The sequence below is a fragment of the Ictalurus furcatus genome, chromosome 11 (genome assembly GCF_023375685.1).
Source record: "Ictalurus furcatus strain D&B chromosome 11, Billie_1.0, whole genome shotgun sequence".
Lineage (NCBI taxonomy): Eukaryota > Metazoa > Chordata > Actinopteri > Siluriformes > Ictaluridae > Ictalurus > Ictalurus furcatus.
The window spans coordinates 2420834-2436654 of NC_071265.1; the positions used below are offsets into that span (position 1 = coordinate 2420834).

General features: G+C 43.4%; 1 protein-coding gene across 1 annotated transcript in view; it reads right to left on the reverse strand.

Annotated features, from left to right (window-relative positions):
- negr1 (neuronal growth regulator 1) overlaps window positions 1-15821 on the reverse strand; it is a 190673-nt gene that overhangs the window by 54983 nt on the left and 119869 nt on the right. Inside the window, exon 6 of the mRNA XM_053636596.1 lies at window positions 11845-11996. Within this exon, the coding sequence (XP_053492571.1) occupies window positions 11845-11996 (152 nt within the window). The remainder of the gene's footprint in view (window positions 1-11844; window positions 11997-15821) is intronic.

Genomic DNA, 15821 nt, shown 5'->3' on the forward strand with positions numbered 1-15821 from the left:
CGCACACACACACACCGTGGCTACGTGCACATTACACATTACACATTACTGGTATGTTGCTGCGTTGATGCTGAATGTGCTGAACAGGAAGCGTTCGGGGAAGCAATGTAACCCGTCTGAGAGATTACATTATGGAACAGGCTTTCTGAGAAGATCCCTCAAACACACACACACACACACCATTCCTCCCCGAAATAAGATTAACACAACACTAAAAAAAAAAAAAAAAAAAAAAAAAACCACAGTGGAGAGTTCAGAGGCGGTGGCGTCGCTCTGCTCAAAGAAAATGGCTGCGCAGACGACAAATAAAGGAGGCGCATCACCAATATCCTGCCCGTCATGCAGACCGCACCAAAGCAGAGGATGAGGAGGGGAAGCCGGAGAGAAGCAGTCAGCGCTTTTCAGGAGAAAGGAAAAGGAAAGAAAAAAGCCGTTCGGCGCCAGCGCTACACACCACAGCACCATTACAGCGCAACGGCGCGCGCCACTCGAAAAGAAATCAAACCAAAGTTACTGTGAAGAAGACAACAAAAAGCCGTAATGCCACAGCAGGTGTCCCGGCCAATCAGAACACACGGGGAATGAGGAAGAGGTTGTTTTCAGTTTGTGTGGTCTTGAGAGTCCCTTAACTGAGGGTTTATTTGTTTTGCTTGGCACAGCGCGATGACTGATATACTGACCTGGACTTGGGACAGCGCTAGTCGAGACAGTGCTAGTCGAGACAGCGCTAGTCGTAGGTTCAATAATCGCTACAGGAAAACAGGAGAGAAGGAAGAAAAAAGAAAAGACATTCATATATTATCAGGAAAACAAGGGGAGGAAAAAAAAAAAAAGAAAGAAAGAAAGAAAAGAAACCCAAAAATGAAAAGAAAAACAAAAAGCATGCATGGACTTGAGAACGTGGAGAGCTAGCGTATGAAGCGAATCCCTTTTTCTCCTCCAAACAAAGAGATCTAATGAAGTCGCTGACAGGTTTAATGTCGAAAATTGCGCTCTGTTCTGTAGGGGTAATTTTTTTTTTGTTGTTCAAAAGGAATCAGTTTGAAATCGTATTACGATCGCCGAGCTCTGATAGGCCACATCAGACGCTCGAGTTCAGTGGCGTGGAAAACAGCTCAGCTCAATTTACACAAAATTTTTTTCAATTTCCAGCTGAGAGACGAGCATTTAATCATTACTGCGTAATAGAACTTTCATTTCATTAATACATGCGAAGAGTCCCGACTGACCGAGACTCCAACAGCAGCCTGGAGCTTAATCTCCACTTCCTCCAACTTTCCCAACCTCCAACCTCATTACCCTCATCTCCTGAGAACCTGTCCATCACACAGCTCGTCCATCACACTTCTCTGTCCTTTCTTCTTCTCCCTTTCCTTCTCTCTTTCCTTCTGCCTTTCCTTCCTTCTGTCTTTCCTGTCTTTCCTTCCTTCTTTCTTTCTTTCTTTCTCTTGTTGCTTTTTCTTTCTGTCTTTCTTTTTCTTTCTTTCATTCCTTTTTTGTTCTTTTGTTATTTCGTTCATTCTGTATCATGTTTGTGTCTTTCATCCGTTCATCCTTCCTTCCTTTTTTACTTCCTTTCTTGGTTTTTTGTTCCACTGTTATTCTTTTCTTTCTGTATCATACTTTTTTCCCCTTTCATTTCCTTTCCTACCGTTCTTTTGCTAGTTTGACATTCTCTTTCATTTCCATCCATTCGTTTCTTCCTTTCCACAAAATGCCAGTTAATTATTGAGTCGGTATCTTTCAGTACCTTTTATTGAGTCGGTATCGTTCAGTATCTTTTATTGACTCGGTATCTTTCAGTATCTTTTATTGAGTCGGTATCTTTCATTACCTTATACTGAGTCGGTATCTTTCAGTATCTTTTATTGAGTCGGTATCTTTCAGTATCTTATATTGAGTCGGTATCTTTCAGTATCTTATATTGAGTCGGTATCTTTCAGTACCTTATGTTGAGTCGGTATCTTTCAGGATCTTATATTGAGTCGGTATCTTTCAGTATCGTATATTGAGTCGGTATCTTTCAGGATCTTATATTGAGTCGGTATCTTTCAGTATCTTATATTGAGTCGGTATCTTTCAGTACCTTATGCTGAGTCGGTACCTTTCAGGATCTTATATTGAGTCGGTATCTTTCAGTATCTTTTATTGAGTCGGTATCTTTCAGTACCTTATATTGAGTCGGTATCTTTCAGTATCTTATATTGAGTCGGTATCTTTCAGTACCTTATGTTGAGTCGGTATCTTTCAGGATCTTATATTGAGTCGGTATCTTTCAGGATCTTATATTGAGTCGGTATCTTTCAGTATCTTTTATTGAGTCGGTATCTTTCAGTACCTTATGCTGAGTCGGTACCTTTCAGGATCTTATATTGAGTCGGTATCTTTCAGTACCTTATATTGAGTCGGTATCTTTCAGTATCTTTTATTGAGTCGGTATCTTTCAGTATCTTTTATTGAGTCGGTATCTTTCAGTATCTTTTATTGAGTCGGTATCTTTCAGTATCGTATATTGAGTCGGTATCTTTCAGTATCTTTTATTGAGTCGGTATCTTTTAGTATCTTTTATTGAGTCGGTATCCTTCAGTATCGTACCTTTTATTGAGTCGGTATCTTTCAGTATCTTATATTGAGTCGGTATCTTTCAGTATCTTATGTTGAGTCGGTATCTTTCAGTACCTTATGCTGAGTCGGTACCTTTCAGGATCTTATATTGAGTCGGTATCTTTCAGTATCTTTTATTGAGTCGGTATCTTTCAGTACCTTATATTGAGTCGGTATCTTTCAGTATCTTATATTGAGTCGGTATCTTTCAGTACCTTATGTTGAGTCGGTATCTTTCAGGATCTTATATTGAGTCGGTATCTTTCAGGATCTTATATTGAGTCGGTATCTTTCAGTATCTTTTATTGAGTCGGTATCTTTCAGTACCTTATGCTGAGTCGGTACCTTTCAGGATCTTATATTGAGTCGGTATCTTTCAGTACCTTATATTGAGTCGGTATCTTTCAGTATCTTTTATTGAGTCGGTATCTTTCAGTATCTTTTATTGAGTCGGTATCTTTCAGTATCTTTTATTGAGTCGGTATCTTTCAGTATCGTATATTGAGTCGGTATCTTTCAGTATCTTTTATTGAGTCGGTATCTTTCAGTATCTTTTATTGAGTCGGTATCTTTCAGTATCTTTTATTGAGTCGGTATCTTTCAGTATCGTATATTGAGTCGGTATCTTTCAGTATCTTTTATTGAGTCGGTATCTTTCAGTATCTTTTATTGAGTCGGTATCTTTTAGTATCTTTTATTGAGTCGGTATCCTTCAGTATCGTACCTTTTATTGAGTCGGTATCTTTCAGTATCTTTTATTGAGTCGGTATCTTTCAGTATCTTTTATTGAGTCTGTATCTTTCAGTATCTTTTATTGAGTCGGTATCTTTCAGTATCTTTTATTGAGTCGGTATCTTTCAGTATCTTTTATTGAGTCGGTATCTTTCAGTATCTTTTATTGAGTCTGTATCTTTCAGTATCTTTTATTGAGTCGGTATCTTTCAGTATCTTTTATTGAGTCAGTATCTTTGAGTATTTCAGCACAATGTGTGTTTTTTGGGTTTTTTTTTTGGGGGGGGGGCTTTGAATCACAGAACTGTCTGAGAACTTAACTCTTCTGTATTTCTTTTTGGTTCGGATAATAATCACCTTCACAGAAAAGTGAAGTCTCAGGAGTTATTTTTAAATGGCATCACCGAGACACGAAAGTGTGTGTGTGTGTGTGTGTGTGTGTGTGGGTGTGTGTGTGTGGGTGTGTGTGTGCATATTGTGTTAGTTGACTGCTATTTTAATAAAAAGTACTGTACATGTTTTGCGAATGTACAGCAGGAGCACAGCTTCACACTAACTGGAATAAACACAGTCTGGAGGAATTAAACCGAGACTGGAGCCAAAATTAGACTGTATAAGGCTGGTGTAAAACACGATTAGGGAAAGGAGGCAGTAAAAAAAAAAAAAAAAGAAAAAGAGTAAAGTGGAAATTTCCAGACGGCAAATAAACACCATCATAAAACGTGGTTTAAGAGAAGGAGCTCGGTATTTCCTTATCGGTCTCCCAGCGCAGTGGAGGTTCCGCTGAGAACGCTCCGCACTGCACTACTTTACTGAGCCATTCTGTTTTATTGATTTAAATACTTGGCTTCATTTTCCGGATTTAAAGACTTAAGCTAGTTTCATAATGCAGGGGAATAATGAGGAGGTGCGTGTAATATAGTGGAGACAAACAGACACAGACACAGAGATGCCACTGTATTAGGTATGTCCACTTTGTAAGCGTGATGGGCATTTCCAGCCATTCATCAGGCTCATACCAACATTACACACACCAGGTCAGTGCTGTACTGCTGTTCTGAGTATGAACCAACACCCAAATCATATCTGCTGAGGTCCGGTCCATTTCCCCCTTTCCACAGCTGGATGAGGTAGAACAGGGGTGTCAAACATATATCTGTCTCAGAACCGGAAACCGGTCCACTAGGGGGCAAAATGACAAAACGTGCTAAATGATACGCGATTCTTCATTATCAAGCTAAAAATCCGATGCTGAAACCGTCTCTCTTGCTCTATATGAATTTATAAAAGAATGCTTGGCGTTTGTGCTCAGAATGTACCTTCCAGATAAATGAACACTTTTAAAGGTGCATTAGGTAAGATTTGTCAAACTCTGTTAAAATACCAGAGTTGAATAAGATTTAGTCCTTGAAACCACCCGCCTACCCAACCTCTGCCTTCCTGCCCATGTACACAGAGCCCCACCCACAGATCCCACAGTGGTTCAACTAGACTTAGCATTAGCAAGGACTGTCATGGCATCGCTTTCAAGATCACGCAGACGTTTACGGGTTATAACACCCTAAACATGCGGAATTTGGCTCTCGCTGAATTATGATGATGTTCATGTGTAGATTCAATGTCATTTTCAATTTGCTAATGAGCTCTTATGCGCCGATATTAGCTTCTTAGCATTGCTAGTTAAAAGGAAGGGGTTAGACAATCCTTTGAAAAAGACAATTTTTCACAGCCTGCTTTGCTCATATTTACCAAGGGTGCCAATATTAGTAGACGGCACTGTAGTTTTTTTTCTTTTAATTTTTAATTTTTACACATAATAAATAATAAAAAATAACTATTGCACCTTTAAGAAGAGTTATCGATGTGTTATTGGTCACTAAACTGATTTTATTTTTGGACTGATTACCAAAAATGAGTTTGACATCCCTGGGGCAGAAGATTGTGGTAGGTGGACATGCTAACATGACAATGCTCCATCCACATGTTTAGTAATATTTTTGGAAATATTTTGTATAATATAATAATTTTGTATAATATTTGTATTTGCTCACATGACCTCTGCTAGTGTTAGAACTGCACTAGGACTGCACGTTGATCGGGTTGGTACTTTGTGGTCTGTAATTTCTTGTTTAATAACATGTGTTTCATTTAATAACATGTTTTTCACATGAAATTTCATTTCACTTGTGCTGAAGCAACAAAAAATGATACTAGCGGTACTGCTCCTGAATCCACCATTCCAGTGCTATGAATCGTACAGCTAACGGAGATTTCGGATAAAACCCTCATCATCAGTCCAAACGTACGAACTAGAGATTGAGCCGACCTGATAGTTTGTAGGACTTTTGGCCAAGCGCAATCCTGACCAGGATAAAGCCGTTACTGAAGATGAAGGAATAAATGAAAGAACTTTCACCATGTTGGTGTCCCCCCAAACCCCCCCCCCCCCAACCCCCACCACCCCCCACCACCACCACATCGCTTTCTCTCCTGCTCAATACACATCTCTTAATGTTACCCCTGAGGTGAACAATTTACGACATTCTATCACCACCTAACTTGCTGGCTTTTTCATTTGGGAATTATTTTGAAAACAGAAATGCAAAAATGTGTCTTCAAAAATATCGATATACATGTGGACAGGCCTTAGTGTACAATATAACACACACACACACACTCACACACTCACACACACAAAATAAGTAGTACACACACCCCATTAATACGGCTTCACCAATAAAGTGGGCCACATTGTGAAGCATCATAAACCAGGCTCATTGTATTCTATAATAGCAGCTCGGCATGTATGTGGACGATCTGTTTGCACGCGCAAAAAAGCAAAACACATTACAGCACGGAATTGCATCTCATCCGGAAATAACCGAGTTTTTTTTTCCCCCCACAGCAAGCAGCAAGCTGGGAAATTATGCTGCTTCCACACAGTTCATGGAGGCATAAAGTGCAAAGATAAGAGAAGAGTCTTTTTTTCTGTGCTGGAGAATTACTTGAAGAACATTACATTAGAATATGACAAAAGGACGATGGATAGCGTGGTAGGCTGCAGGTAGTGTAGAGTGTGTGTAGAGTGCAGCAGAGTGGTAGAGTGTGGGTAGTGTGGTAGATTTTGGTAGAGTGTGGGTAGTATGGTAGATTGGTAGAGTGCGGGTAGTGTGGTAGAGTGTGGGTAGAGTGGTAGATTGGTAGAGTGCGGGAACTGTGGTAGACTGGTAGACTGCGGGTAGTGTGGTAGATTGTGGTAGAGTGCGGGTAGTGTGGTAGATTGGTAGAGTGGGGGTAGTGTGGTTGATTGGTAGAGTGCAGGTAGACTGCGGGTAGTATGGTAGATTGGTAGAGTGTGGGTAGCGTGGTAGAGTGCGGGTAGTGTGGTAGATTGTGGTAGTGTGAGGGTAGTGTGGGAGATTGTGGTAGAGTGCGGGTAGTGGGGTCCATTGGTAGAGTGCAGGGAGACTGCGGGTAGTGTGGTAGAGTGTGGGTAGTGTGGTAGAGTGCAGGTAGACTGCGGGTAGTGTGGTAGATTGTGGTAGAGTGCAGGTAGTGTGGTAGATTGGTAGAGTGTAGGTAGAGTGGTAGAGTGAGGGTAGTGTGGGTAGATTGGTAGAGTGCAGGTAGAGTGCGGGTAGCGTGGTAGATTGTGGTTAGTGTGGTAGAGTGAGGGTAGTGTGGTAGATTGGTAGAGTGTGGGTAGTGTGGTAGATTGTGGTAGAGTGTGGGTAGTGTGGTAGATTGTGGTAGAGTGTGGGTAGTGTGGTAGATTGGTAGACTGCAGGTAGTGTGGTAGATTGTGGTAGAGTGCAGGTAGTGTGGTAGATTGGTAGACTGCGGGTAGTGTGGTAGATTGGTAGAGTGTGGGTAGCGTGGTAGAGTGAGGGTAGTGTGGTAGATTGTGGTAGAGTGAGGGTAGTGTGGTAGATTGTGGTAGAGTGCGGGTAGTGTGGTTCATTGGTAGAGTGCAGGGAGACTGCGGGTAGTGTGGTAGAGTGCAGGTAGACTGCGGGTAGTGTGGTAGATTGTGGTAGAGTGCGGGTAGTGTGGTAGATTGGTAGAGTGTAGGTAGAGTGGTAGAGTGAGGGTAGTGTGGTAGATTGGTAGAGTGCAGGTAGAGTGCGGGTAGTGTGGTAGATTGTGGTAGAGTGTGGGCAGAGTGGTAGAGTTAGGGTAGTGTGGTAGATTAGTAGAGTGCAGGTAGAGTGGTAGATGTGTGGGTAGTGTGGTAGATTGGTAGGGTGCAGGTAGAGTGGTAGAGTGCGGGTAGTGTGGTAGATTGTGGTAGAGTGTGGGTAGTGTGGTAGATTGGTAGAGTGGTAGAGTGAGGGTAGTGTGGTAGATTGGTAGAGTGCAGGTAGAGTGTGGGTAGTGTGGTAGATTGGTAGAGTGTAGGTAGAGTGTGGGTAGTGTAGTAGATTGGTAGAGTGCAGGTAGAGTGAGGGTAGTGTGGTAGATTGTGGTAGAGTGCGGGCAGTGTGGTAGATTGGTAGAGTGTAGGTAGAGTGTGGGTAGTGTGGTAGATTGTGGTAGCTGAGTAGTGTGGTAAAGTGTGGGTAGAGTGCAGATAGAGTGCGGGTAGTGTGGTAGATTGTGGTAAAGTGTACATAGTGTGGTAGATTGTGGTAGAGTGCAGGTAGTGTGGTAGAGTGCAGATGGTGTGGTAGCCTGCAGGTAGAGTGCGGGTAGTGTGGTAGTGTAATTGTGGTAGCGTGCAGGTAGAGTGTGGGTAGTGTGGGGGTAATATGGTAGATTGTGGTAGAGTGCAGGTAGTGTGGCAGATTGTGGAAGCATGTGGTAGACAGTGGGAAGTGCGGTAGAGTGTGGGTAGTGTGGTAGATTGCAGGTAGAGTGTGGGTAGTGTGGTAGATTGTGGTAGAGTGTGGGTAGTGTGGTAGATTGTGGTAGAGTGAGGGAAGTGTAGTAGAGTGCAGGTAGAGTGTGGGGAGTGTGGTAGATTGTGGTAGCATACCGGTAGTGTGGTAGATTGTGGTAGCGTACGGGTAGTGTGGTAGAGTGCAGGTAGAGTGTGGGTAGTGTGGTAGATTGTGGTAGAGTGAGGGAAGTGTGGTAGATTGTGGTAGCGTACAGGTAGTGTGGTAGAGTGTGGGTAGTGTGGTAGATTGTGATTGAGTGTGGGTAGTGTGGTGGATTGTGATAGAGTGTGGGTAGTGTGTTAGAGTGCAGGTAGAGTGTGGGTAGTGTGGTAGATTGTGGTAGAGTGAGGGTAGTGTGGTAGATTGTGGTAGCGTACGGGTAGTGTGGTAGATTGTGGTAGCGTACGGGTGGTGTGGTAGAGAGTGGTAGAGTGCAGCAGAGTGCGGATAATGTGGTAGAGTGCGGAGAGTGCCGGTAGTGCATTTGTTCCTCTTAAAGAATGAAGGTTTCTTAAAGAAGGTTTCTTAATGCAGCCTGTGTAAATGTTAAGGTCATGTGTGAGGAGTCGTTTCTGAGACTATTTCACGCTAATCATTACAGACACAACAGGGGACACTAACTGAGAAGTGTTTGGCTGGACCCTCGTTTTGCAGCTTGTAGTTCTCCAGTGAAAGCCTCTCTTTTTCCACGTTCTGTTCTATCGCTCTGCCTCTTTAATGTTGGGCACCAGGTGTTTATAGCCCAAACGGGGAGAAAAGCGTCTCGGCGTGACACACCACCTCATTTTCAGACAGTCAGGTCCCCAGTGAGCTGTAGCGTCTTTGCTGGAGTTCCAGTCAATGAAACTCAGCCTTCAAAACAGTGCCACGTCAAAACCACCGCTCCGCAATATAAGTAAGGAATCAATGAGAGAGACGAGCGTCTGCCGGCCCGCTGTTCATCATCTCTGTCTAAGAGAGAGTGTCAGAAAACCGCAGCACATCAACAATCTACAAAACACCAACACATCTACAGCCCTGTTTCCTCATCACATCACCACTCAGAGTAGAAAAGAGCAGCTTCACATGAGATAAGAAAGAAAGGAGGGATGGGAGGAATGTATGAAGGAACAAAGAACCCGAAGTTAGGAAGAAAGGAAGGAAAGAAAGAACAACAAAAATAGATAGATAGAAAGATAAATAGATAGATAGATAGACTAAACTAAACTTTATAGGTTTATTAGGTTTAGACTGAATTATGAATCCTTTTGTCCAGCATGCAGCTCTGAACTGTTGGGACATAAATGGTGTGCAATCAGGACTTGGCAGCTATCTTTTATGAGTAACAGCGTGCTGGAGGGTGGAAAAGGCAGCTGAGTGCAGCTGAGTGCAGTCAGGGCCAATCGGATGCGTGATTGATGTGGAAACAGGAATAGAAACGGGGGCGGAGCTCGCAGGGGTAAGATAGATGCGATGTGCCAAAGAGTTATTCAGAGTACGAGTGACCCCTCTGCACAAAATGACATTCATGCGAATAAATTCACATCGCAGCTGTTCGATTTCACTGTCTATTTCATCTATTTTCACGTCCCTGCCCTGTAACTGCCACGTCTGCATCCCGTGCACCCAGGGCCACGGCAACAGCGAGGTAACCGTGACAATAACTAGTGATTGATTAGCATGGTGTATTGGACGGAGTGTCCTCTCGCTCGAGTCACTGGAGCTTTATTCTGAGTGCTTCTACACTATTTCTCGCTCAGATAACTTGTTGAAAAGAAATGTGGGTGAGGAGGAGAGAGGCCATGTTCTCTGTGCTCTTTTTATTCTTCTGTGCACTTGGAAAAAGAAAAGAGAAAGAAAGACGGAAAGAAAAATAATCAGAAATAAAGAAGGAATGAGAGAGAGAAAGGCAGTGAGAAAAGACAAAGTGAAAATGGCAGAAAGGAACCAAGGATAACAAAAGGAAAGAAAGAAAGAAAGAAAGTGGGTGTGGCCAATAGTGGGTGTGGTCGCAGTTTCTGTAGGAGTCGGTGGGTGTGGTTATGAGTAATTGTGGTCAGTGTTTCAGTAGGAGCTGGTGGGAGTGGTCAATGCTGGGTGTGGTCACAGTTTTTCTAAGAGCTGGTGGGAGTGGTCAATGCTGGGTGTGGTCACAGTTTCTGTAAGAGCTAGTGGGAGTGGTCAGTGCTTGGTGTGGAGACAATTTCAGTAAGAGCTGGTGGGAGTGGTCAATGCTGGGTGTGATCAGTTTCTGTAAGAGCTGGTGGGTGTGGTTAATAGTAATTGTGGTCAATGTTTTAGTAGAATTTGGTGGTTTTGCTTAATAGTGGGTGTGGTTGCAATTTCTGTAGGAGCTGGTGGGTGTGGTTGAGAGTAATTGTGGTCAATATTTCAGTAGGAGCTGGTGGGTGTGGTCAATCGTGGGTGTGGTGACAATTTCTGTAAGAGCTGGAAGGGGTTATGTGAGTGTAGTCACAGTTTCTGTAAGAGACGGTGGGAATGGTCAATGCTGGGTGTGGTCATCATTTCTGTAAGAGCTTGTGGGAGTGGGTAATAGTGGGTGTAGTCACAGTTTCTGTAAGAGATGGTGGGAGTGGTCAAAAGTGGGTGTGGTCACAGTTTCAGTAGGAGCTAAAACGTCCCTTGTTTACATGCAGGACTTTAACACAGTCAGCAGAGTAGAAACCTCGATACATCACCACGAGTTTTACGACAAGGGATTTGCTTGGAATGACGTCACGTACACGTTACATCACTCCGCGGTCATGACATTTGCCTTACACAGGTAAGGTTTCAAGGTTTCCTAACACTGCAACATTAAACATCGCACAGAGCTTTGATTTCCACTCGAACCCCTAGTCTGGCTTGAGGCTGTATTAAATATTAACGCGAGTCTGCGCCCACGTCGGTTCCATCAATACTTATTGACTGATATTATAGCACCAATTTAGTCTGAGGTAATGATGGCTGCCTCTCGGATTTGTAATTTGCACAAATGCGGCAATGTGTGTTGTGCAGGAATTGCTTGCCATTTCTCATTAGGATGACAGTGCAATGGCTTTCCTTTTCATTAGCGTTCATGATAAAGAGTAGCACAGCAGCTCAGAGACAAAAGGGGGGGGGGGTGAATACAGAGGAGGAGGTGAGACGAGAAGACGAAGAAGAAGAAGAAGAAGAAGAAGAAGAAGATGCAGCCTTTTGGCCTTTTTTGTCTCTTAAGCATTTCCCGCATCACAGCATCTGCATCTTCAGTAGGACGGGAAAGCTTTCTCCGGCTCGCTCGTCTCTTTGATCTGCTTCATTTCAAACTACGGGACTGGAGTGGCTCTTTCCATCTGCCTGCTTTAAAGCGATCTCCTCGAAGCCGGTTGAGTTCACCTTCTCCGCCGTCTGTCTGGCTTTCACCGTTAAATCTGAAACCCTCCTAATCAAAGCAAACCGTGCCTCAAAATTTCACCACACGCAAACAAAACGCACCTCCTTACCTGATACACAAGCAACCATACACGATATAGACAGGTGATGGTGAATATGGAAGTGTACTCAAACCGATTTTTGCGAAACAAAAAAATAAAAAGCAACCCTGAGCCGAATGAGAGCCAGACAGCAGGAAATACGGCTTTGTCAGCCTTGTTAACTCGTTACTTACGAGACAGAGCCACGCTGGTGTTGGCCGCTCCCAGCTTGTTGACAGCCACGCAGGTGTAGTTGCCATAGCGCTCCTCGGTGATGTTACTCACTGTGAGAATGGACCTGGAGCTCAAATTCTTGATGTCGATGCCACCTTGACCCTTGCTGAGTCTGAAAGCACACGGCAAACACAAACGGCCCGTCAAGACTCGACAATAAGGAAGCATTCTGATTGGTCAGAAGGTGTCGATTAATCCTCTAGAACAGCAGAATGACACGGCAAATCACAGGTTTACATTCATGCGCTCGTTCTAATACGTTTCCATAGCGACGGCTCATTCGCGGGGTCTCGTCCGACGCACGCTCCACGTATACGCGTGATTCAAATGATTAAAGTTCAAACACGTATGGAAGGAGTCTCCAGCGTCAGCACTTTACAACAGTCGGAGTACAGTAAAGCCGTCATGTCGAGATTTCAGATATCTTCAGTTTACACTGAAGCGGTTTCATGACGAGCTGCATAGAAACAAAATGCGAGCGAAAACAGGAACTAGCTTGTTTGGCGGACGTGCTACGGCCATAAGTCTACGACGTGTCGTTCTTTAATAAATAAAAATGGTCACTGCTGGTAAACTGGTGTAGCGCAAGAGGAATAAAACGCTTCAGGTGGTAACGGTGATTATTTTTCCTATAACAGCACGACATGGAGTGTTTTATTCCTTATATAAAAATCTTCCCCCCAAAAAATCACCCCTTCAAAGTGATATCAAATTGTGGAAAGCTTTTTCCAAACTTCATGGTCTTGATGTATGCTAGCTCAGTAGCAGGTAGCTAATGTTAGCCTCTGTTTACTGCACCTCATTATACGTCGTCAGTGTGCGATATTTCACTCGCATCAGGGGGAAAAAAAAAAAAAACCTATAAAGAGCCTAAAATCAGAGAGCAATACTGTCAAAATGTAAAATATTTAGACGCCATTATGTAAAATGTAATTTCAGACTAATTAAGTCTTTAAGAACACCTGCAGGCTGTCATAATGAAGACTGTGTGCTGTAGAGGAACACGACGTCCTCCTGCGCTGACTTAATTTCAATAATGGCCTATCGTTTGTCATACGGGGATTCACTGACATGCTTTAGCCGTTTTGTGTAGCAGTGATGTTTAATATACATGGCGTATTACACCGGGGTCGTGACCTTTGCTCTAGAGAGGCTCCCTAACGCCGAGCTAAACACCACAGCTTTGATTTGTGTGTAGGTTGAGGCTTTATTAAGTAGTAACGCGACCGTACGTCCACCTCAACTTTACGGAGGTGCCAACGATCTAGCGTTTAGCCGTAACGTTTATTATTTTTGACCTGTTGCCTCGGCGATAGTGGAGACACCTGAAGAACTGTTTCAAGAACTGTTAAGCAGGAGTCAGCCCAAACACATTTCGCTTGGGCTATCTGGGTGAACTTTGACAAACCTTGGCATCGTGAGCCAATAGCAAACGAGAGGGCGTGGCTGAAGTCTCTGGTCGGTTAAAGCACCATCACTCTTCTGAAGTAACCGTAGCTCACTAGTTAGCTGACGTTTAATGCGTCTGAGGCTATAATTAGCACGCTCGACATCAAGATGTTCACCGGTGGGATTTATACGGCTGAAAACGAAACCGTAAAATAAACCGTACTGAAGAGTACGCGGAACACTCCGTCAGCGGCGTCGTTACTATTTACCACACGACGTGTGGTTTCGCTTTGGGATTTAATTAACCAAGAGGCGCTCATTAATTTTTCACGAATTAGGGAATAAAAAAAGCAAATTTATTCATGTATTTGATATATTTATACAATAAAATCAGCGAATGAGATTGTATAAAATAAATATCGCACATGATATCTCACATTTTCTGCTCAAAACGCAAAGAGAAAATGTTTTAACAAAAAAAAACAATAATCATATCATTAGAACTGCTATTTTTTATACACACACACACACACACACATATATATAATGACGCGCCTATTATTTTTTCATTTTTTCAAAGTTGTAATTGCCATCACTGATTAAAGATTTTAAATGATTAAATTCTGAATATTTTATCTAAATGAGAGACACGGAAATAAAGCAAAGCAGAGTACAAGCTGTGCTCTGTGAAAAATATCAAGAGCAGGACCTATAGGATTTTTTAAATTAAAGCGATAAAACATTTTAAACATCAAACTCAGCATGAGAAAGTTCATCAGCGGCGGCTAACATTCGCAAGCCAGGTGAGTGAAAGTAACACCTCTCGCCGAGTACAGTGTTCTTCACTCATTTCTCTATCAGTATCATGTACTCATACTCGTAGCCATATCTGTAGTTGAAAAACTGGTATCGATGCGTCCCTAATCCAACCCCCCCCCTCGATTTTTCACCACATCTGCTGTTTTGATATTACTAATTCCCTAGAGGGTGTAAAGTGGACATGACCCACATACAGCACAAGAACCGCCTGCAACTGCGTTTTATAAAACCCCGTAGCCACGTAGTCCTCAAAGACGTCGACGCTAATCGACACGGCTGTAAAAAAACAAACCCTGATTAAACTTCACCCCTCACATCTTCTGTCCTCGAGATTAACCCGAGCCAGCGGCGTTTCCCAGAGACTCTTGATCGAAACCCGACGTCGTTAATATTCCCGATCATGGCTCGTTAAATGACATGTGACAGCACAGTAAGCTAACATTTATGAGTGCACTGCAAATTAACTGCAGCCGTGTACAAACAGTACAGTGCTGCGAGTCTGCAAATACCACCGACGCGACCGGAGAGCTCCTGAACGCCGCCTTGTCGTCGCCGTCGCACACGGGTTGCATGTCTGACAAGCTTTGAAACCGAGGTGAAGCGTGCAGAGAACGGGAGCTCGAGCAGCGCGCCGCCTCCCTAACCGCATTTGAATTGATGGAGTATCCGTGTTCCTCTCCGAGCCGAGGAGATGCGACTGACCTTATGTCCTGCAAATCTCCAAGCAGCTGTTGTTTGGCCTCCTACAGAGATTTGTTCAAATGTTAGCAAAAGGTTTTACACGGACCTAAACTTCACAAGGTTGCGAATGCTGCTGGCTCACCATGACCCGCACTGACATTTGTTGTTCAAAGTTATTCAAAGCTGACGTGATCAATCAGAGACAGTATGCTCCTCCCATAAATGTGTGTGTGTGTGTGTGTGTGTGTGTGATTGATCCTAGGAAGTCGAGATGGGTTATACTGCTTCAGAAGATCAGTAAGATACGAGCGTAATACGTCAAGAGCAAAACGCTGTATTCGATATATAAAACCTAAAAGGCAGCTAATGTACGCGGAGTAATAACGACTGCGGTTAGTGTGATTCACCATCACCGCATTTACGAGATGGTGCAAAAGTTTGTGCACCCTCAGGGCAAAATATGGATGACGAAAGCGTTGAATTTACAGAAACGATACATGTCACGTGTTTGATTTTTCTCGTAACATCCTTTTCACAGATAGGCAACATCCCCCCCCCATTTCATTCATTTTCAGTACACGCTTTTTGGTCAGGGTCACGAATGGATCTGGAGACTATCCTGGGAAAGCTGGGAGTGAGGCGGGAGTACAGCCTGGATGGGACACCAGTCCGTCACAGGGCACCACACACCTAGGGGTAATTCAAAGTAGGCAATCCACTTAGCATATTTTTGGGAGGTTGGAGGAAACCGGAGTACCCCTGAGAAAACCCCACATGGACAGGAGAAGAACATGAACATGCAGAAACGCCATACAGACAGTAACCTGATCTCGGGATCGAACCGAGACACCACCACGCTCAAAACCGGGTTCGTTTACTTTTTTGCAGCTTTTGTATCCTGTCTCTCTCTCTCTCTCTCTCTCTCTCTCACACACATAAATTTACCATGACATACAGCACCTTCAGCAAATCCGGATGCCGACAGGGTATCTGTGTTTATTTTACTGACGTCTGGGTTTGCCGTCATGCTACAAGATCCATCGACATT